This window comes from Bos indicus, chromosome 29, assembly GCF_029378745.1.
Source record: "Bos indicus isolate NIAB-ARS_2022 breed Sahiwal x Tharparkar chromosome 29, NIAB-ARS_B.indTharparkar_mat_pri_1.0, whole genome shotgun sequence".
Classification (NCBI taxonomy): Eukaryota; Metazoa; Chordata; class Mammalia; order Artiodactyla; family Bovidae; genus Bos; species Bos indicus.
In genome coordinates this window covers 1198072-1220643 of record NC_091788.1, presented here as the reverse complement: position 1 = coordinate 1220643, position 22572 = coordinate 1198072, and the positions used below count along the sequence as shown (strand labels likewise).

The following is a 22572-nucleotide window of genomic DNA, read 5'->3' as shown; positions in this document are numbered from 1 at the left end:
TTCAGTCTAGTCAACACAGAGCCTAATAAACAGATCATTTCAATAAGAATTGATAAGTGCTATGATGGGGAATGTGCTTGGTGCTTTTGGAAAACACAGTGGGCACCAAAATTAGCCTAAAGCGTGAAATAATGGGCGCATCTTTTGTTCAGTGTGGGAGGGTACCTATGAGTCTGTGTTGAGGATGTTGAAGAGTTTTGTTTAGAATAAGTACAATTATTAAGATAAATGTGATCATGGACAGGGAAGCATGAAGGAAGAATCCCAGTATTTGGGATAAATACATGAATTCTAGTCTCGGTTTCACTCTTCCATGTCCTCTTGGCCAAGTCACCAAATTTCTCTGTAATGCAGCTTGTCTGTAAAACCAAGGTGGTTGTTGTTCAGTCACTCAGTCGTGTTCACCTCTTTGTGACCCCATGGTCATGTATGGGTGTGAGAGTTGGACTGTGAAGAAAGCTGAGCACCGAAGAATTGATGCTTTTGAACTGTGGTGTTGGAGAAGACTCTTGAGAGTCCCTTGGACTGCAAGGAGATCCAACCAGTCCATTCTGAAGATCAGCCCTGGGATTTCTTTGGAAGGAATGATGCTAAAGCTGAAACTCCAGTACTTTGGCCACCTCATGCGAAGAGTTGACTCGTTGGAAAAGACTGATGCTGGGAGGGATTGGGGGCAGGAGGAGAAGGGGACGACAGAGGATGAGATGGCTGGATGGCATCACTGACTGGATGGACGTGAGTCTGAGTGAACTCCGGGAGTTGGTGATGGACAGGGAGGCGTGGCGTGCTGTGATTCATGGGGTCGCAAAGAGTCGGACACGACTGAGCGACTGAACTGAACTGAACTGAAATATGAAACAGCTCTCACTCCCTTTCTGATTGCAGGTTATCTACAGCGGTTAAATCCTTGACATGTTCTAGCTAGTGTGGCCCTCTGGAGGCACAGCATTACGATACGGTTCCCTGTTGAGTGAATTGAAAACTATCAGAAAATAACTGCAGCGTGAGAAAGTACCAAACGAATTGTGTCCTCAGACAAGAAAGGCTGCACTTCCCAAGGCGTCTTCATAAAGACGCTTGAGACTGAAGCCACCCGGGTGGGCTGTGGTAAGTAACTCTCCCTTCCTGGACCTCTGTCTCGGATCTGTAAGATGAGCCTGTCGGGAGACGTAAAGCAGACCCTCCGAGCCACGCCCGACACGAGAAATAATGGGCCCCACGTAGGAGGGGCGCGCGCCCCGAGCGGCTTCCGCCGCGGCCGTCCCGACGGCCCCCGGGGCGGGGCGGGGCTCGGCGCTTCCCGCGGCCTGGCCGCGCCACTGCCGAGCGGTTTGAATGACGGAAGTGACGGCGGCTCGGAGATGGCCGCCTCGCTCACGTCCGAACGGCTGTTCGGAGGCAGCTGTGGGGCGGGCCGCCGGGCCTTCTGTGTCTGAGCCGCGATTCCTGAGGCCGGGCTTTCGTCTCCCTGGTGAGTGACAGAGGCGCTGGCCTCCCAAGGTCCCCGAGCGTGCACTTCTCCGCGAGGCGAGGAGCCGGGGGTGTGCTGCGGCGGGGGACGCACTCGCAGCGGCCCGCGGCTCTCCACAGAGGCTGGGCACGAGGCCGGCGGGGCGCGCGTCCCCTCACGGGCTCGAGGCCGGCGGGGCGCGCGTCCCCTCACGGCCTCGCCTGCGCCGTGTGAGAGGCCGCCCCGGAGCCTTTGGCGCAGCCGGCCATGCGCGTTCCCGTGGGGTCGGGCCTCGCGGGGGCCCTGAGCTTCCAAGTCGGGGCGGCCGGAAGGGTCTGCGGGGTCCCACTGCAGAACTCCTGGGTGCGTCCTGCCCCCAGGTCACCCGCCGAGCGGCCTCACTCCTGGGAGCCGTTTAAGAGCCCAGCTTGGAATCGTTTCATGCAGAGAGCATGCTCTCTTTTGGTGTCTCTCACCTTTAATTTCTTAGATACTAAGTTCTGCCGCAAACGTCTGTTTTGTAAAACAATGGGGAACGGTAGAGTCATTAAAATTTAGAAAATATCTGGCAGTTTATATTTACTAAGACATACAATCAGAACAACCTGTTGGAGAAGATATTATACTCCGCTTATATATTTCAAGGAAGTGAGACAAAGTGATTTTAAGTGTCTTTGCTTCAAGTGGAATTGGGCCTTGAAGCCGCATCTTCCTAATATAGGTGATTAAGAGGTGCTCGTTGCCATTTAATCCTCAGGACAGTCTTGAAAGATAAGTAGTATCACCTCTATTATTTGTCAGTAACAGTACTTAGAATTTGAAAATCTGTATTGATATGAATAAATACTAAAGTGAGGGAATGGGTGAAACTTCCTTAAGTAGGATTCCAGTTGGTAAGTGTAGAAGGAATAATGTAAGCAGAAAACACATTGTTTCAGGTGGTCATCAGTGGATACTAAATTTAGTTGGCAAATATGGTGGGGAACATGGTATTTACATAGCCTCAATTATCTCTCCACCAAATTCTTTAAAAAAAAATGGTGTTTGTAGTGGAGGAACCTGTTAGGCACCTTCTTAATCAAGAGATCAAAACTCATTCTGGTGTGATGTGCTGAGAAGAGTACGTCATGACTTCTGTGGTGGTCTTGCCAAAAATGCATAACCTCAGTCTCACTATAGGAAGGGATTAAACACATCTAGATAGAGGGACATTATGCAAAATAACTGGCTGGCATCTTTTTAAAATGTCAAGATGGAGGAAGGGGTGACAGGACTGAGGAACATCTCAAATTAGAGGAGTTGAAGGAGACAAAACAGCCTAGCCATTAGAACATGATTTATAGACCCTCAGCCCCTGTGTTCTGAAATCTGTTTACATGGATGCCTCCCATAGACTGCTCCTAGTTAATGACAGCATAGGGTGGATGTGAAGGCAGGCCTGTTCCTGAGACACAAGGGATTTTGGCTTAAGGACTCCCCAGCAATCTTCCTGAAGCTTCCTTAGACTGCACCATTTAAGGGTCATCTACCCAACTTTGCCTTCCTCCTTCACTCAGTGGCAGATTTGCATGAAAGTCTGAAACACTCCTAGCTTTCACCACCTCCCTCTCCATTTTCCCTCACACAGGCATTTCCCCTAATAAAATCCTCGTGGGTTTCATCCCATTTTGGCATCTACTTCTTTGAGGATGCAGAGTGACACAACAGTCAAAGGATATGTTTTCCTTGGCTTGGGACCTGGTCCAGAAAATGGACATTAGTGGGACTATTGATGAAATTTGAATAAGGTCTGTAGATTAGCTAAAAGTATTGTGCTAGTGTTAATTTCCTGGTTTTGGTGGTTGTACTGTGGTTGACATTTAGAGAAGCTGGGAATACTAAATCAGATTATTTCCAAACAAGTGTAAAAATTAAGATAATGATATACAAGAAAAAACAGTTACTCTGTCACAGCTTAGGTAAAAATAACAAACATATGCTTGTTCCTGTAATCCTCTAGAAAAGGAAATTGAGGATTACAGGATTACTTGTTTTCTCTTTGTTTCAGTTCAGTTCAGTTCAGTCGCTCAGTCGTGTCCAACTCTTTGCGACCCCATGAATCGCAGCACGCCGGGTCTCTCTGTCCATCACCAACTCCCGAAGTTCACTCAGACTCACGTCCATCAAATCGTGATGCCATCCAGCCATCTCATCCTCTGTCGTCCCCTTCTCCTCCTGCCCCCAATCCCTCCCAGCATCAGTCTTTTCCGATGAATCAACTCTTCGCACGAGGTGGCCAAAGTACTGGAGTTTCAGCTTTAGCATCGTTCCTTCCAAAGAAATCCCAGGGCTGATCTCCTTCAGAATGGACTGGTTGGATCTCCTTGCAGTCCAAGGGACTCTCGAGTCTTCTCCAACACCACAGTTCAAAATCATCAATTATTCGGTGCTCAGCTTTCTTCACAGTCCAACTCTCACATCCATACATGACCACTAGAAGAACCATAGTCTTGACTAGACGGACCTTTGTTGGGTCTCTTTGTTTAGTTCTTGTCAATCCCCTCTTGCAAAAAATACAGGCTTAAACAAAATTTTCCTTATTCCCTATATTTTAGCATTTCAGAAAGTTAGGAGCCATATATAAGAAACATCAGATTCTTTTCTTGGCTCTGCCAGTAGATATTGTCACTCAGGTCAATAACCTAAGAGGCCTTTGATTCTTGTCTAAAATAGAGAATGGTTGGTTGGCACTTTCAGAGTACATTACCAAAGCCTTGTGAATATCAGCTGAGTGGGTTTCAGCTGGAAAAGATTTTTCACATGTAAGCAGTTATTCCTTTTTGTCATCAGGTTGTAACAGTGACCACATATACCTATCTAGCACTTTATATGAATTAACTCATTGAATGAGTCATTCATTCAGTCAGCACACTGAAGGACCTACTTAGGAGCAAAGCAGCTTTTAGGCTCTGCACATACAACCATGAATAAGATCATTCCTGCCTTCTTTTTGATGGAGAGTTCAGTGAAAAAGTTTTAGTTTCTATTTTTGTTTGTTCAGTTAATAAGTCATGTATCAACTCTTTTGCAACCCCATGGACTGTAGCCTGCTAAGCTCCTTTGTCCATGTGATTTTCCAGGCAAGAATAGCAAGAATACTGTAGTGGGTTGCCATTTCCTTCTCCAGGAGATCTTCCCAACCTAGGGATCAAACCCAGATCTTTGCATTGAGAGGTAGATTCTTTACCACTGAGCCACCAGGAAAGCCCTTAGTTCCTATTAGATAACCCCAAATTCTTCTGGTCGCTATTTGTACACCTGAGTGAAAACAGTATTTATCCTTAGTATGTGAAATACTGCGTGGTGGTGGTTATTCGTGGTTAATTTGGATATTAAAAAAAAACAACAAAACCAGAGCCTCTATCCTTATTGTTAAGGAATCTAATTAGAAAGGGCAAGTTATTGATGAAAAACTAGAGGAAGGTAATATCAAGGCAGCATAGGTTAGTCCTCATATGAATGTGAGGGTAACATTTCTTATGGACAGGCAGGTCGGGACAGGCAGGTGGAGCAAGAATCACTGGAGGGCAGTTTCACAGGGAAGTGCTGCTTAAGCTGGCTGCAGAAGGGGATTCCCTGGTGGTTTAGTGATAAGGACTCAGCACTTCCATTGCAGGGGGCCCAGGTTGATCCCTGCTCAGGGAACTAGGATTCTCACAAGTCAAATGGGGCAACAACAACAACAGAAAACTATCTTCAGAAAGATTTAAGTGTTTGGTTACCATATTTCCCTTGCTGGTCATTGTAAAGAGATTGATCTCAAATGAAATCATGGTTATGTACTGATTTGAAGTGTCTAATTTTTGAAAATGGCAATAATGGGAACAAGGAGATACAGAATCACCTGGGGAGGGTTTTTAAATTTTATAAAAACTATAGATTCTTAAATTCTTTCGTTTTTTCCCTGCCAGACTTCCCCAAATTGGGGCATGTTATAATCTAGAGACGTGGTTGAGAACACCTGAGTGTAAACAGGAGCAATAGAAGACTAGATCTAGGAATCTTAAACCCTGGACTGAACCTAAAAACATAACTTTGTTCTAGGAGTTTTGTTTAATGATTTCATTTAAAAATCACACCACCAATTACTGAAGAGTTGTTTTACTGTAGAGGGGTTAATGTGATTCCCTAAGATACAATGACACTTGGTGATCATATTATATATCACAGACTAGGAGCTGAAATATGAGCCAGGAGCCCTTGCAGTATAGTAGTCTCGCTGGTTATGTACAAGTTATCAGAGTTCTAGTGTTAAACTGTAATTTTGAAGCATTTATTCTGCGCTAACACACCTTTTGAAATCTTTGTGGTTTTCTGTATTTAAGCTGGGTAAACTCTGGAAATCTCAAGTAGGAGTTAGTCAGGTCCCACATACTACAGGTAAACAATAATCTGCCACAGATGAGGAAGCATTTTTTCTTTTTTTTAATATGAAATTTATTGTCAAGTCCTCAATATTATAAATGGCTGTAATTGAGAAAACATCTTTTCAGCAAACTTTCATGATTTAACAATTGTTAGACAGCATTTTTTTTTTCAAAAGCATCGATTCTTCGCGCTCAGCTTTCTTTTTTTTTTTTTCCTTTTGAATTTTATTTTATTTTTAAACTTTACATAATTGTATTAGTTTTGCCAAATATCAAAATGAATCCACCACAGGTATACATGTGTTCCGCATCCTGAACCCTCCTCCCTCCTCCCTCCCCATACCATCCCTCTGGGTCGTCCCAGTGCACTAGCCCCACGCATCCAGTATCGTGCATCGGACCTGGACTGGCATCTCGTTTCATACATGATATTTTACATGTTTCAATGCCATTCTCCCGAATCTTCCCACCCTCTCCCTCTCCCACAGAGTCCATCAAGTAATGCTTGAAATGGTTTACTTACCACTAAACTGCTTTCTCCCCATCTGAGAACTACCAATTTAAGTGCTGAATTAATGATTGCTATTTATAAATAAGTTGAACTTAGTTTACCCAAATCATTTCATGTTTACAGCCCTTTAAAAAGTGTTCTAATCTTTACTGTCTTATTTTTAATAGATATATATATATATTTTTTTTTTAATGCAGAACCTTCATATTTAAAGTACTACATGAAAATGAAAAGAAAGGGAGTGAATGCTGGCAAGCTGAGATTGAGTCCTAATGAGGAAGCCTTCATTTTAAAGGAAGATTATGAAAGAAGACGAAAACTAAGATTGCTGCAGGTGAGATTTATTTGGAACATAGTGTCAACTTCTTTGTGTCCCCAAAATTATTAGTATTTTCTACATTGTTATTGTTGTTAAGTCACTAAGTTGTGTCTAACTCTTTGAGGCCCCATGGACTGTAGCCTGCCATGCTTCTTTGTCCGTGGGGGTTTTCCAGGTAAGAATATTGGACTGGGTTGTGGATTCCTTATCACTGAGCCACCAGGGAAGCCAATTTTTTACATTCAGTTCAGTTCAGTTTGGTCGCTCAGTTGTATCTGACTCTTTGTGACCCCATGGACTGCAGCACATGAGCCTTCCCTGTCCATCACCAACTCTTGGAACTTGCTCAAATCAGAATGATAATGGCAGTCCCCTTAGGTCTCTGGGGAGGAAACATAATGGCTTATCAGGGAACTTTGTAAGTCTTATTTTTGGTTTTTTCTCCTTCACCTGGATTTTCTGCTTTAAATAGGGCTTATCTAATATCTTGTGAATATTCTGGAGAATTGATATATCTAATACCTGAATCAAATTCATTTAGGATCCTGTTTCCAAAGAGCTTTTCCAAAAAGTTGAAGTAAGCCTCTTTTCATGTAATCTTAAATATTCATCCTTTAGGTTCGAGAACAAGAAAGAGATATTGCTTTACAGATAAGAGAAGATATAAAACAGAGGAGAAATCAGCAATTCACTCGTTTGGCAGAGGAACTAAGGACAGAATGGGTGGAATCACAAACTCAGAAAATCAAGAACTTGGAAAAACTGTATTTGGCAAGTTTAAGAAATATGGGAGAGGGGCATCAACAAGCCAAAGAAAATGTAAGTGAGCACTTATTTGACTACCTGTCTGTGGTAATGATACTTGTTAAAAGTAGATTTGTGTTATTAGACACTGATAAAAATGTTTTCATGTATAGAATTTGCTGTGGGCAGCCTGAATGTTTTTGTAAATTTAATATAACTAAGAATACTACTTGATTCATTTTCTGGTAAGAGTCATGTGAAGGAAAATCTGTTTTCTATGATGTTTAAATTAACATTATTCTCTAACAAACTTAGGGTTACCACTGGTGGGCGGTAAGGGATAATACATTAGGAGAATGGGATTAGCACACACACTACTATATATAAAATAGATAACCAACAATGACCTACTGTAGAGCACAGGAAACTATACTCAGTATTTCATAATAATCTACAAGGGAAAAGAATCCAAGAAAGAACAGCTGTATATGTGTATGTATAACGGAATCACTATGCTGTATACTGAAACTAACACAGCATTGTAAATCAAACTATACTTCATAAAAAAAGCAAACATTATTCTTTTCCAGTCCTTAACAACTGGGTGAATAAAATAGTAACCTTCAGAATTACAAGTTGTTACTCATTTCAGTCATTTTGGACAAGTTCGGTGGGATGAATTCAGATTTCTGATTTCGTTATCACTCCTTTCTCATACCTCCAAAATGTGTAAGTAAATGTGTATACACTTGAGTTCTTCCTTTCACAAAGGCAAAGTAGTACTTAACTCAGTATTTAAGACTACTCCCTGACCTTGTTTCTTCTGATTTATGGTTGGAAAATCCTAGATTGTGGTCCCAGAGATAGTCACACAAAATAAACAAGCTGGATTCCAAGAATGCATGTCTTTGTAACCAAACTTTTAGTCAGGAAGAACTCTTTAAAGAATTTGTCAATCAAAATATTCTTGGTCCCTGGCTTTAGTTTGTGTTTTTAGTATTAATAGCTTTAAGTTCTGATATCAGATTTTTGTAGCTTTATTTATTTCATCATTAATTTTGTGCTATAGCCAGTGTTTTCATTTGAATACATCTTCATGATTTTTGCCCTGACAGAGTACCACACATATTATATATTTGCCATTTTAGTCTTGTTTAACATGACATTTTAAGTAATATTTGTTTTTAGGAGCCTGATTTAAATGCTCTGGCACACCGGGCAGCAGAAAGGAAAAAAAAGGCAGAAATGAGACATAAAGAGGCCCTGAAAGTACAGAAAAATCAAAAAGAAATGTTAATGAAACAAAAAACCTGGTAAAGTAATAGTAATTTTTACCGTATTCTCCACTGAAAGTGATATGGCTGGAATTAAAGGGTACATTGGATATTTTTGTGTGTGTGTGGAGAAGGAAATGGCAACCCACTCTAGTACTCTTGCCTGGACAATCCCATGGGTGGAGGAGCCTGGTAGTCAACAGTCCATGGGGTCGCAGAGCTGGACATGACTGAGTGACTAAACTTTAAAACTAAAACTTGGATACTTTTTAAAAGTTACATAGTATATCCATGGTGTTTGTTAAACTTGGTTTAAAATAATGCAGTTGGGGGAGTACATACTAACAAGTGAACTTTCTCTTCTGTTCTGACTTTAGCAGCAGTTACTGAGTTTCTGAAGAAGTGTATTACTAGTTTAGAATGCAGGTCAACCAAAATCTGTCTGCCTCTGATATAAAAAGAAAAAAATCAGTGCAATTATGAACATTAAAAGAGGTTATAGACTCTGCAAGTCATTGATGAGATTTTTGCATATTGTAAAAATGAAAGAACCTATTAGCTAGTCAGAAGTGGTCATTTTATGCAGTGGCCCCTCTTTATCATTTTTAGGTTTTTATAATTCCAAATTATTCTAAAGAACATTAGATGTTTGTTGGGTCAGTCCGCATTATGGAGCTTGATGTCTAGCTACACCGCTTTTACTCTTTATTTTCTCACATGTGTATGCACTCTATTAAATAGCATTTGAGCCTGTGGGATCAGGCTGTGGAGGATTTCTTAAGATTGTAATGGCTTTTATATTTTTAACTTTGAGTTGTACTGTAACATTATTTGAGAGATTAATTTATGACATCTTTTATTTTTTAAGGCATATAAAAGCTCGAAAAGAAGCTCTGCTTGTGGAAAAGGAAAGATCTGCCAAAATTGCAAGTCTGCCACCCCCTCCTCCAGCTCTCTTTGAGGTGAATTACTCTGGGTATGGGAGCTTGGATATAGTAATTCTTCTTTGCTGTTAGAATTCAGTGCACATCCAAATGCCATTTGTTTGAACTTAGTTTTTAACTGTACTGGTAATACATATCTAGAATATTTAAAAATAATTCTAGACAGCATTTTACCCACAAATGCTTTAGTTTGTATCTCTGATGTTTAAGGACTTTAAAGCACAATACTAATATAATGTTGTTCCCAGTATAATCTGATACCCAGTCTGTGTTCAGTTTTCTCCAGTTGTCTTGAGATTTTTTTGTTGTTTGAAAAACTGTAACCTTTTTTATTTTATTGGGAAAGAAAAGGATTATTTGCCCTAAAGACTTTCCCACATTCAAGATTTGGCTATTGTAAATAGTTATCATTTTATAGACACAGAAATTAGGTCCAGATAAGTTAATAACTTCACATAAGATTATGTGAAATGGTAAGAAAAGTCTGTTTCTTTGTGAGAGTAAAATGTGTGATTTTGTGATTTGAAGCTTTTTTTAAAAAAAAACATTTAACTTATTAAGCAGAAATTAATTTTGAAAGGTATTGCTTCTCCTGCTCAGATTATCTTGCTGTGGTTATTAAAACAACTCATTTGGATCATTATCTAAATTACATAGGTGTGTTTATCGAAAAAGTTAAACAGAAATTTAAAAAATACAAATACAGGATATATTATTTTGTTGTATAGACAAGAGTATTTTATGTATGTGTGATCAGCCTCAGTACCAGGTAGTCTCATCTTAAGCCTCTGGTTTTGTCAGCCTTCCTACTTTTATGTTAGACATCTGCCATGTGACATTTGATCTAGTAAGATCCAAACAGAGAAGTCAGATTTCAGCCATTCCCCCAGTGCCTTGTTAAAAGGCAGGCAGTATTTTGCCCATTTTTTAAAATTATTATTATTACTTTTGTCATAATTCTTAATGTTTCTAACAAGCCGAAAGTGAAACTGGCTCAGTCTTGTCCAACTCTTTCTGACCCTCTTGGAATTCCCCAGGCAAGAATACTGGAGTGGGTAGCCATTCTCTTCTCCAGAGAATCTTCCCAACCCAGGGATCAAATCCAGGTCCCCTGCATTGCAGGCAGATTCTTTACCATCTGAGCCATCTGGGAAGCCCTAACAAGTCAAGGTCAAAACTTTAAACTGACCAAAACATCGTCTGTGTAAGTGATTTGGCAAATACGAATTATATGTTAAACTGTGGTGGTACTTTTCCCCCCAACATTTTTATTATGAAAAATTTTTAAATACAGAGAAGAGTATAAGAAATAGCGTGTGTGTAGATTTCATTTTGCATTATGTGTAGATTTCAAATGGTTGTGTATACATTTGAAGATATAAATGTATACATTTGAACGTATATTTATAGGTTACATTTCACCCCATATACTTTAACGTACCTCTGCTAAGAATAAAGACATTCTCTTTTTCTAACGAAACTCTAGGTTGGTTTTTATTTTTTGTTGTGCTGGGTCTTTGTTGCAGTGCGCAGGCTTGTCATTGTGGTGACTTCTCTTGTTGTGGAGCACAGTCTCTAGGTGCATGGGCTTCAGTAGTTACTGCTCATGGATCAATAGTCATGGCTCCAGGCTCTAGAGCACAGCCTCAGTAGTTGTGGTGCACAGGCTTAGTTGCTCCGTGGCGTATGAAATCTTCCCCGACCAGGAATTGAATGTATCTCCTGCATTAACAGGCAGATTTTTACCACCATACCACCAGGTTAGTCCAGGACATTCTCCTATGTGGCCACAATATCACACTAAGAAAAGTAACCAGGATCCAGTCAAGGTTTACCTCTTGCTTCTGTTTGCTTTGTGTCTTCAAAGTAAAGCATTCTCTCCCCAACCCTTTTTTATTTCAGAATTTTTGAATAGACTAATTTCTTGTATTCTGTATTTGTCTGATTTGGTTATGTGGCTACAAGAGATCTCAATTATATTGGTAAATTTTTCTCTTTTCAATTTCCAAATAATCTGGGAGATGATACTTAGCATCACAAGTATCTATCATCCTTTTGCATTTATTCATTGGCCTACTTCCATTAGACAAAAGAGAACTTTCTTCTTTCAGTGATTATGAAAAGACAAAAGAGAACTTTCTCTTATCATTGATTATGAAACATCATAACCAAATGAGCAAACTTAAAATCAGTAATAGAGGCACACCTTGCCATTATGTGCCTCCTGATGTCATACAGTAAACTGTAGAGTGTCACCTATTCATTATTCTTACTGAAATACAATCTGACTTTTAAACCTAAACTTCAGATTAGTGGAAATACAGTGCATGCTCTCATGAAGAAAAAAAATAAAGAATAACTGATTAAAATATAAAATTACTTTTTTCAATGGATCCTGCTTCAAATGAAAATGAATACTTCCAACTTAACAATCTATTTTCTGTTTCATTTTTCAGAATGTTGAAGTAAAGAAAACTAACGTGAAGACGAACAGTTCTACCTACCATCATCTTTGTACTTTTGTGAATAGAGAGGTGGACACAAAGCAGGTGATTGACTTTTTTCATGACTCTCACTTGATTATTTCTCTGTCCATTGAATTGAGTTATATATTGTTCTACATATATTGTTATCAGATATCAAAATTTGAACAGCTCTACCAACTGTCTTAGGGTAATAGTGATTAAAAAATCTTTTAAATATGCTTTGAATTACAATGTCATGTTGAATGTGAATGGAATGTTGATATAATATGAATGAAAGGGATTGGCCTCCTAAATTGATATATTTAATTTTCTTACCATAAAAGTTTTTTTGACATAAAAATAATACATACTCTAGAAATTTGAAACTAGATACATGTAAAACACCTAAGTTTTCATCACGAAAAAGTAATCGGTTAATACATTAATGGATTCATTATAGTATTTTTAATTAATACATTTTCATTATTTGTGTATAAACATACACATGCTTTTTAAAACATGATTTTTAATAGCTACTTAAATATTTCATTATAGAGTTTATTTAACCATTCTATTGTGGAGGGGTTTTTTTTTTTTTTGCTTTGTAAATAATGCAAACATAATCATCTTGTACATTTTTTATAGCTTTTTAAAAAAAATTTATTTGTTTATTTCTGGCTGCATTGGGTCTTTGGTGTTGCCCATTGGCTTTCTCCAGTTGTGAAGAATAGGGGCTCCCTTCGGGTTGCACTGCTCGGGCTGCTCGTGGTGGTGGCCTCTGGTCGTGGAGCACGGGCTCTGTGGCGCATGGGCTTAGTTGTGGTGCATGGGCTTAGTTGCCTCACGGCATGTGGGATCTTCCTGGACCAGGGGTCAGACCGGTGTCCCCTGCATTGCAAGGTAGATTCTTAACCATAGGACCACCAATAAAGCCATGTTGTGTATATTTTGTCTACAGCTCTGATTGTATCTTTAGAATAAATGTCTAAAAGAGAAATTATAGGTTCCACAGTGTATAACATTTTATCACAGATACTTGATATAGATCTTTAAATTTCCTTTTAAAAAGTGACTGCAACATATGAAAATGGCCGTCTTACCGTACTCATGGGCTTCCCTGGTGGCTCAGTGGTAAAGAATCCGCCTGCAATGCAGGAGACCCTGGTTCAATCCCTGGGTGGGGAAGATCCCCTGGAGAAGGGAATGGCTACCCACTCCAGTATTCTGGCCTGGAGAATCCCATGGACAGAGAAGCCTGGTGGGCTATAGTTCTTAGGGTCGCAAAAGGTCAGACACAGCTGAAGTGACCTAGCACACAGCGTACATCATATCCTTGTCTGTAGGAAATGATATGGCTTAAAAATTAATTATCTGTGTTAAGAGTGACAAACAATTGTTACTCCTTGTTATAATTGCTGTTTCTTTGTAACAGTGAATTTTGACCTTTTTCATGTTAGATATATTTATCTACTAGATACATACACTATTTCACAGTGTAGCATTCATGTGGAGGTTAGAATGCAACAAATTCTGTAATAGCTAGTGTTAATATTTGATCAAGACACAAGATGAGTATTACCATCATAAAGTTAACTTCTAAGAAAGGAATAAATCTTGAAGATTGTTTAAAATTGTAAAATACTATTATAACTTTCAATACCTTCTATTAGTATTAAACATATATTTTATACTAAGATTGATGAAAGACATTTCTGTTTTTAGCTGTCATATAGGGTATCACTGATGGTGTCACAGTAAATTTTTAAACTTTTTTCTTTGACAGTGACTAAAAGACCTACCTTCTCTTCAATTTCTGGACTTGAAGATTACATTAGTAGTTATAATGCAGTTTTATAAAAACTGTCCCGCATACTAAAGCATTCTAATATTTTCTTCCTTACACCATCACTTAGGAAAAATCTGTCTGTAAACCTTGGGTTTAAAATGTGATAGTGCAGTAATGTGCTTGATTTCCCAGATAACAAATCTCTGTATTTTCATCTGCATCTAAGCTTATTTCACATGTGCAATAATTTAGAATCTTTGAATAGAATGATAGGATCTTTATAGGAGGTATCATATAAAACTACTTGCATTCTTGGCATATATTTCAGTTATTCCTTCAGCTGCTTTCTCCAGATAAGCACTTTCATTTTGTTCAGTCAGTCTTTTAGCATGTGAGAGTTGCTATCATGTTTTGTTTGAATATCTTGATAAAGTGGTTATACTTGATAGAGTCTGTTGTATGTTATAAAGTTTGTCTTTGACAGAATGATGACATTGACCTGCTATATTCCTATTTAGAGCCAGTTATTCTCTAAATTTTGTGCTACATTTACATTCTGTACACACAAACAAAACTTCATAGGCTTGAAATTCCTAAATTACTCCTGCTCTTCATCCTTTATATTAGTATTAAAAAGTTGTTTTATACTAAGGATGTTTTCATCGGATTTATTCCTTTGTCAATGACTGTACGCAGCACTTGTTAAAATGGATTTTTCATCCTAGAAATATTTTTCTAATCAGATCCACTGTATTGTTTGCTGTAAGATCCAGAAATGTCAGCAGACAAGCAGAACAGATTTCGACCTATATGTCTTGGGTAGAAGATGCAGAAGTAGCATATTTAATCACTTATTGTTTTGTGTATTGCAGATTACAATTCATGGGAAAGGGGTTTTCAGAAACATGTTTTCTAAAAAGTATTTTTGCTTGGGATTTACACTTTTGCAAATTTCACATGTATCTTTTGAGTTCAGCTGGTAAAAATAGAATCTTGAAATTATTTCAACCAGATACTTGTTTAAATTTTTAATTGCATTGACACAAAGTTTCAGCAGATTGTCTTCTTAAAGAAAACAGTTACTTGTAAAACCTTGTTTTGACATTGAGTGGTCAGATTACATGGTAAAGAACCCACCTGCCAATGCAGGAGATGTGAGTTTGATCCTAGGTCGGGAAGATCCCTTGAAGAAAGAAATGACAACCCACTCCAGTATTTTTGCATGGAAAATTCCACAGACAGAGGACCCTAGCAGGCTGCAGTCCAAAAGAGTTGGACACAGCTTAGCAATTGAACAGCTGCAGCAGCAGTCAGATTAAAACTTGTTTGGCATGTCTAATGTTTCTCTGACCCTTTATTGATACTCTTTATATATATCATTATATCTGGACTCAGTCTGTTTATTATATATGTTGTGTGTTTTGAAGTTTTTCCTTCTCTTCAAATTTTGGTTTATCATAGTTGACATTCTGGTTTTTAATTCACCCTCACATGATGTGAAGAATCCCCAAATAACTTTTTTTCTTAAAAACCTCATGGCCTAAATGAAATGTTGCTCCTAAAATTCATTTTAATATTTTACATGTTAATACACTGAATAATTTTATAGAGGTTATAACTTTGATTTAATCTGACCTTTGTTAATAAGGATTTACATAAATATTTATTAGCTCAAAAGGAATATAATATTTTTCATACATTTATTTGGCCATTACACTCTTTGTTTCTTTCTTATTTTTTGGCTGCATTGAGCAGCTTGCAGGATCTTAATTTGCTAACCAGGGATCCAACCACATCCCCTGCATTGGGAGGGCAGAGTCTTAACCAGTGGACTGCCAGAGAAGTCCCTACTCTTTCTTAATTCATTAGCTATCTCTCTATTTATCTCACTACTTGAGAGTTATAAATAATTTTAAATATGTGGTAATAGCTTTTGTGGTTATTGTTTCATTGACTGATAGATTTTTACCATGTAAAATATTTAAGATTTTTACTTAAAGTTATGTTTGAAATGCTTACTTGTATTTGAAAGTGAATGTTTAGGTATAATAGTAAATCCAGGTTATGTTCCATGCCCCACTCCCAACGCACATGCACACATTGAATGTTGCTATGTTAATGAAATAATGGCTCACTGTACAACCACATGATCATTGATTTGCACAAGTTCTAGTAAGCCAGAAATTATGTTAAAGAAGGTGTTTTGATTATTTGGCCTTCCCGAGGTGCAAGCCAAGCAGCAAATTTTGGCTGAAAACCAAAGGCAAATCTTAGTGCTAATGGCTTTCATGACCTTTGACGTTTGTGGTTTCTTAACTATTATTTGTTTACCTTTCAACACTGTTGTTTTAGTAGAATTTCTTAATAAAAGTAGGATGGAGGAATTATTTGGATGAGTATAGTGTACTTTACTTTAAAATGAACAAGTTGTAAAACTGTTTAACAATTCGACTTTTTTCATACATACATGCTGTTGATAATTGTGGGCATTTAAAAATATAACTTGAAAGAATATATGTAGCTGGTTATCATTTAATTTGATATAAATAGAAAAACATGACTTTAGGGTTGTTTTGCTTTTTAGTTACCATTTTGTTTCATACTTTATTTGTCTAAAATGTTATTGATTGACTGCTAGCCAGATCCTCATTTGGCTGCTGAAGAAGAAGCTAAAAGATTAGAAGAACTACAGAAGCAGGCAGCGCAAGAGAAAATGGAACAGAGTGAGAAGGCACATGCCCGGGGATTCCAAGCAATGAAAAAGATCCATTTGGCTCAAGTAAGCATTCAGTTCTGCTGATGGCCTTACGGATGGCACTGTAGGACTTAACTGACAGGGAACAGTCTCAAAGGACAGAGTCTTGAAGAATGGGAAAACAGCGTCTCTGATTCATGTTATTCCAAGTTTTCCGACTTGCTTTTACCTCCTCGTTTCAAATTCAGGTTGGATGAAACTGTTCTCATTTTTCTTCTAAAATTTGTACTAATGAATATATTAAAAGTTTAATGTATTAATCAGTTTAAAAATAGCCCAAGAAGAAATTAATCACTTTTCTCATTTAGTTATTTGAATTACATTTGTGCTCTGTGGATTTTCAGATTCGATTCGTTAAATATTTACCAAGCACAGGACTTGTTGGCTTTGCAGAATATTGTTCAAAAATAGTCACAATCCTTGCTGTCAAGAAGCATTGAACTTTGTTGCAGAGATGTAAAATATGTATGATGAAAGCTGGCTTTGTAGTTATAGCATTGCATCTGTCATGCTTATTGTTCAATGTTTATTCTTGAAACAGCATAGAAATGATTCCTCTTCTTAGAAGTCTGATTTTCTTTTCTGAATTTGACTAATACATTTGGATTTTTAAACATTCATCTGAAGAATGAGTTTTTATGCACTTCTATGGTAATTAGATGCCACAGAATTAGATGCCTTAGTTTGTATAATTTGAACTGAATTATGACTTAAATTTTTAGTTTTTATCACTAGGACTTGTTGGCTCAGACAGTAAAGAATCTGTCTGCAGTGCCGAAGACCTGGGTTGGATCCCTGAGTCAGGCAGATCTCCTGGAGAAGGGAATGGCTACCCACTCCAGTAATCCTGCCTGGGAAGTCCCATGGAGAGAGACTACAGTCAGGTTATGATTATCGTGATAATCATAACTTACCCCTAGTTTATAAAAGCTAAAAGATGAATTTCATCTAAGTTTTAAACCTACAGGCAAAAAAACATGAAAAGTAATATAAACTGAGCACATTCTTGTATAAATTAGTAGTGTTTAGTGGTTAAGAAAGTGGACTTCACAGTCAGTCTTCCCAGGGTTTTCCTCCCTTCTTCACTACTTAGCTGTTTAATCATAAGCATAGTGTGGAATAACAGGAAATATTTGTTAAGGCACAATCTCCCTGAGTCTTGGTGCTCACTTGAGAATGGTATCTGCTGCTGGCAGCATGGAGAACTGAAAAAAGTACATTGCAGGAGCGGTGGCACCTTAATTAGAGTGTAGCTTTGTGACTGTCCCGAGGAAGAAGACCTGACAGACACGTTTGAAGCTTTGTGGCCTAACCAAAACCATCTTCTCATATTACTTGCCAGCATAATAGAGTTGACCCTTGAAGTGTGTGGGTCAGCTTACACCTGCATATTTTTTCAATGGTAAATACTGTGGTGCTGCACGGTCCATAGTTGGTTGAATCTGTGGATTTGGAAGAACTGCGGATATGGAGGGCCAACTCGTAGTGTCTTGTGGCATTTGATCAAATGGTAAAGGAGGGGATGGAACTACAGCCCCTGTCTTCATGATTTCTCCACTTTTAATTTCCTTCATGATTTCCTCACTATTAATGTTACTATCCAAAGTGTGTGACTCAGTTGTTAATTATTTCTCTTTATCCTTGGAAGAATCAAGAGAAACTAATGAAAGAACTCCAGCAGCTCCAGCAAGAGGACCTGGCACGCAGGAGACTGATGGTAGCACGGATGCCGCCACAACTAGTGGAACTTCCATACAAACGCAGTGAAATGAAAGAAGATTGGCAGAGAGAGCTAGAATTTGCCTTTGAAGACATGTACAATGCAGACAGAAGTAAGATGTTTTCAGTAAACTTTCAAAGTTTACTTTGAAATGTTATTAAATGTCACTAAAATGTTACTTATTAAATGTCTTTGTGGGAAAATACATTTGTCTTGATGAAGCAGTTTTTGTTTTGAAAGGAGTTCTCATTTGAAAGAGGTGCTCATATTTTAAACTTGAAACTGTGATGAGCTTTAAAATTTTATGTGCAAGTTCTTTTTAGTCATTTTGGAATGGAAACATGTTTGTGCATTTCTTTATTGAGAGGTGAAAGGAAACCTGATTTTGCACCTTGAACCAGAGCCTCTGCCTGCTGTGATTGATCAGATCCAAGACGAAGAACTGGACCTCTCAATGGAACATGAAAGTTTAGGGGAGACTGAAAACATTCCAATGACAGAAGCTGAAACAGTACATTCTAGTGAAGCAGACGGTAAAAACTTCTGACCTGAATATTGCTGTATTTTATAGGAAAAAATGTTCATCATTTGCCAGCAGTTAGGAAAGGCTGGTTTGATTTAACTACTGCTGCTGCTAAGTCGCTTCAGTCGTGTCCGACTCTGTGTGACCCCATAGACGGCCGCCCACCAGGCTCCCCCGTCCCTGGGGTTCTCCAGGCAAGAACACTGGAGTGGGTTGCCATTTCCTTCTCCAATGCATGAAAGTGAAAAGTGAAAGTGACGTCGCTCAGTCGTGTCCGACTCTTAGCGACCCCATGGACTGCAGCCTACCAGGTTCCTCCGCCCATGGGATTTTCCAGGCAAGAGTACTGGAGTGGGGTGCCATTGCCTTCTCTGAATTTAACTACAAACAGTGCCTAATACTAATGGGAGTGATAAGGGGAGGAAACTTCAGATTTCCGTCACTAAAGATCCTTTTCATATACATAGGAGGAATGTTTTATATATATATATATATGTATATGTAGTCTGAAGATTTTTAGGTTACTTAGGTTATTTGATAAACTCAGTTCATTTGAAAGGTCAGCATTTTTTTGTTTTTGCTTTTTAGATTTTGTGCTTCTATGGTGCAATCTCCTGTGCTTCTAGGCACTTCATATGTGAGGATGAACAGCACAAACTTAGGTTTCTTCCAAACTTCATCTCTCTCTCCACCTTCTGAATTTTTTCACTTGCCAGTGTCTAACAGTACATTTTTCATCTTCTCTTGCCTTGTCCTTCTGTCTTCCTCATGTTAATGATGATACCACAGTCTGCAGTAATCCAGGCCAGAGCTATGAGAGGCATCAATACCTCTAAAAAGACAAAGCTGTCTCTCACTACACATCTCCTTAGAGACCAAGTCTTCTTCCTTTTAACTTCTTTTCTCCCCATTCCTAAGAGTATTGCCTTTGTTCAAAACCACTCAGACTTTCTTTTCATCTTCACCATACACTGTGGATAGGTAGTCCTTGGGGGTTCCCATTTTATGTGGATCTCCTCTAAGACTCCTTGGGGTAGGGCTCTAGGCATTATCCCTGTTTCCTGTGTTCACACTGCTGTCCGAACAAAGTATAAGGTTACTACGATTTGGCATAAATTTCAGAAAAATGGGTTCTGGGCTCAATTGCCATGAATTCCCCTTTAAACTTCATTTCTGGCCTCTGCAGAATCTTTCATTTTCTTGCAAACCTTATAGCACATATTTTGAATGCTAGTCTTAACCACAGATTAAGAGATACACATTCTGTCATCATTTATCAAGTGGAATAAGCATCTTCCTGATACATTTTTAAGCTTGCTGCATGCCGATCATTGAAAAATACAGTTGACCCATGAACAAGGGGTTAGGGGTGCCAACCCTCCATACAGTCCAAACTCTGCTTGTAACTTGGGCCTCAGTACCCAGTATATCTGCAGATTCAACCAACCCTGGATCATGTAGTCCTGTGATAACATATTTATTTGAAAATAATCTGCACATAAGTGGAGCCCAGGTGGTGCTAGTGGTTAAAAATCTGCATGTCACTGCAGGAGACGAAACAGATGTGGATTCAGTCCCGGGGTTGGGAAGATCCCCTAGAACATGGTATCCCACTCCACTGTTCTTGCCTGGTCCCATGGACAGAGGAGCCTGGTGGGCTGCAGTCCATAAGGTCGCAAAGAGTCAGACATGACTGCAGTGACCTAGCATGCATGCACGTGCAATTCACATGCATGTTCACGGGTCAGCTGTAATTGAATTTTGGTGTCCTTATTTAAGTTGAAAAAATTTATACCTGGTTATAAAATTGCGTTTAATTGTAAATACTGAGGAAAATACAGTTGTACTTTTGTTTTAACCAGTGGTAGTTGTGGTAACTAAGTGTAAAGATAGAGTAATTTACTTTATTTGTAATAGGTGCTGAATAAATTTTATTTCCTTTTCTTTTAGTTCCCTCAGCAGTGAAGACCCACCAGATTCCTTCAAAAATTCTTTTTAAAAAATTATTAAATAAGATCCGAAGCCAAAAATCTCTCTGGACAATTAAATCCGTGTCTGAAGAGGAGGGTGAAATGATTACAACTGTCAGTGAAGCTGAAAGTAAAGCCCTGACAGTTGAATCAGGAGCAACTGTGAGTGAAGACAGAACATTATCCTCTGGGCAGGAACAAGGTAGTTTTCTCCAGTCTCATACTATAGTACATAAACCCTTTCTAAGTTGTTCAAAGATAAGCTCATTTCTGAAAAATCAAAGAACAGAGGTCAAAAGGAAGAAAAATGTTTCAAAGCCCATAATGCTGCCACTTACAGGCAGTGAGTGTTAGAAACCTTACTGAATCCTCTTCCAGAGCACTTTGAGTGTAGTGAATTATTCATAGATATGTTTCCAAAGACATTGATGAACCAGAACTAGCCTGTTCCTTATGTTGAGATGTACAGGCTGTTTCTAATGTTTCTTATTACTTTTTTGCACTGTAATGAGCATCATTTTAGCAAAGTCTTTGCCTACATCTTTAATTATTTCCATAGGAACAAAGGAAAAGAATTCCCGAATCAAAGGATATGAACACATTAACAGTTTTGAATGTACAGAATTGTGTGTTTATTTTACTTTCCCACCAGAGATTTGGTTTCTTGTTAATTTTTTAAAAAAAATTTTGGTAGATAAATAGGCTATTTAAATATATTCCCAGAAGTTACTAAAGTCAAACCAGTAGTATTTCCTTGAATTACATACTATCAAACAAGAATCATGATATAACTCTTTGATTTGCTTTTTTCTTTGAGTTTTATCTTCTAGATTTTTTTTAAACAAAGTAATTGGATTTATGTGGAAATGTTTTGCTGCCAGCCTTCTTAAAGAAGTGGCTTGTAGTTCCTATTTAAGTCTTTGATTTGATCCTAAGTACAGCAGGAATCCTTCTGAAAATACTTTCTGCACTTGACCTTTTGACACCTCCCTTTCTTGGTTTTCCTACGTCGCTGACTTCTCCGTCATTGTTTTCTTTGCTGCTTATTCTCATCTCAACAACCACTAGTTATTGCCCCAGAACTTGATTCTCACATCTCATCTCTTTGTATTGATACTCCCTAGTTGGTCTCTAAAATGTGATGCCTTTACATTACACTCTGTACGCCAGTGACTTCCAGGTGTGTCTTTCCAGACTTGGCCTCTTCGTTGAACTCCACTTCTTTATTTAAATGTCTATTTGATATTTTCCCTTGGTGGCTCAGGTGGTGAAGAATCCACCTGCAATGCAGGATTGAACCCTGGGTCAGGAAGATCCCCGTGGAGAAGGAAATGGCAACCCACTCCTGTATTCTAGCCTGGGGAATTCCATGGACAAAGGAGCCTGGCAGGCTACAACCCATGGGGTCACAAAGAGTCAAACACAACTAAGCAGCTAACACACACACACTCGTGTATCGAATCACATCTTAAACTTCTCCAGAGCTAAGTTTTTGATATCCCCTCCTGCCCTATACCTGCTTTTCCTATGATCGTATATTTCAGTAAGTGGCAAAAAATTCTCTTGCTTAAGCCAAAAAGCTTGTCATTCTGGTTTGTCTCTTCTGTATTCTACATCCAAATCATCATCAACCTGTTGATCCTATGGTCAAAATATATCCAGAGTCCAGCCATTTCTTACAGCTACCATCCTTGTGTAAGTAACA

At 38.6% G+C, this 22572-nt stretch overlaps 1 protein-coding gene across 23 annotated transcripts in view; it reads left to right on the top strand.

Moving 5' to 3' along the window:
• The first annotated feature begins 1308 nt into the window (after positions 1 to 1308).
• Positions 1309 to 22572, top strand: part of CEP295 (centrosomal protein 295) — a 53429-nt gene continuing 32165 nt past the window's right edge. For 10 of the 23 annotated variants that reach the window (XR_011565038.1, XR_011565041.1, XR_011565040.1 and 7 more), the window contains exons 1-10: positions 1311 to 1471; positions 6565 to 6701; positions 7305 to 7505; positions 8619 to 8743; positions 9573 to 9666; positions 12105 to 12197; positions 16538 to 16678; positions 18303 to 18486; positions 18740 to 18907; positions 20848 to 21069. Coding sequence is in view for 15 of the 23 variants with exons in the window: in XM_070783387.1 (XP_070639488.1) it covers positions 1336 to 1471; positions 6565 to 6701; positions 7305 to 7505; positions 8619 to 8743; positions 9573 to 9666; positions 12105 to 12197; positions 16538 to 16678; positions 18303 to 18486; positions 18740 to 18907; positions 20848 to 21069 (1501 nt within the window). In the remaining 8 variants the exon portion in view is untranslated. Of the gene's footprint in view, positions 1472 to 3497; positions 3876 to 6564; positions 6702 to 7304; positions 7506 to 8618; positions 8744 to 9572; positions 9667 to 12104; positions 12198 to 16537; positions 16843 to 18302; positions 18487 to 18739; positions 18908 to 20847; positions 21070 to 22572 lie in introns of those variants that run through there. The other 13 variants (XR_011565037.1, XM_070783389.1, XM_070783386.1 and 10 more) reach the window with 7 other exon arrangements.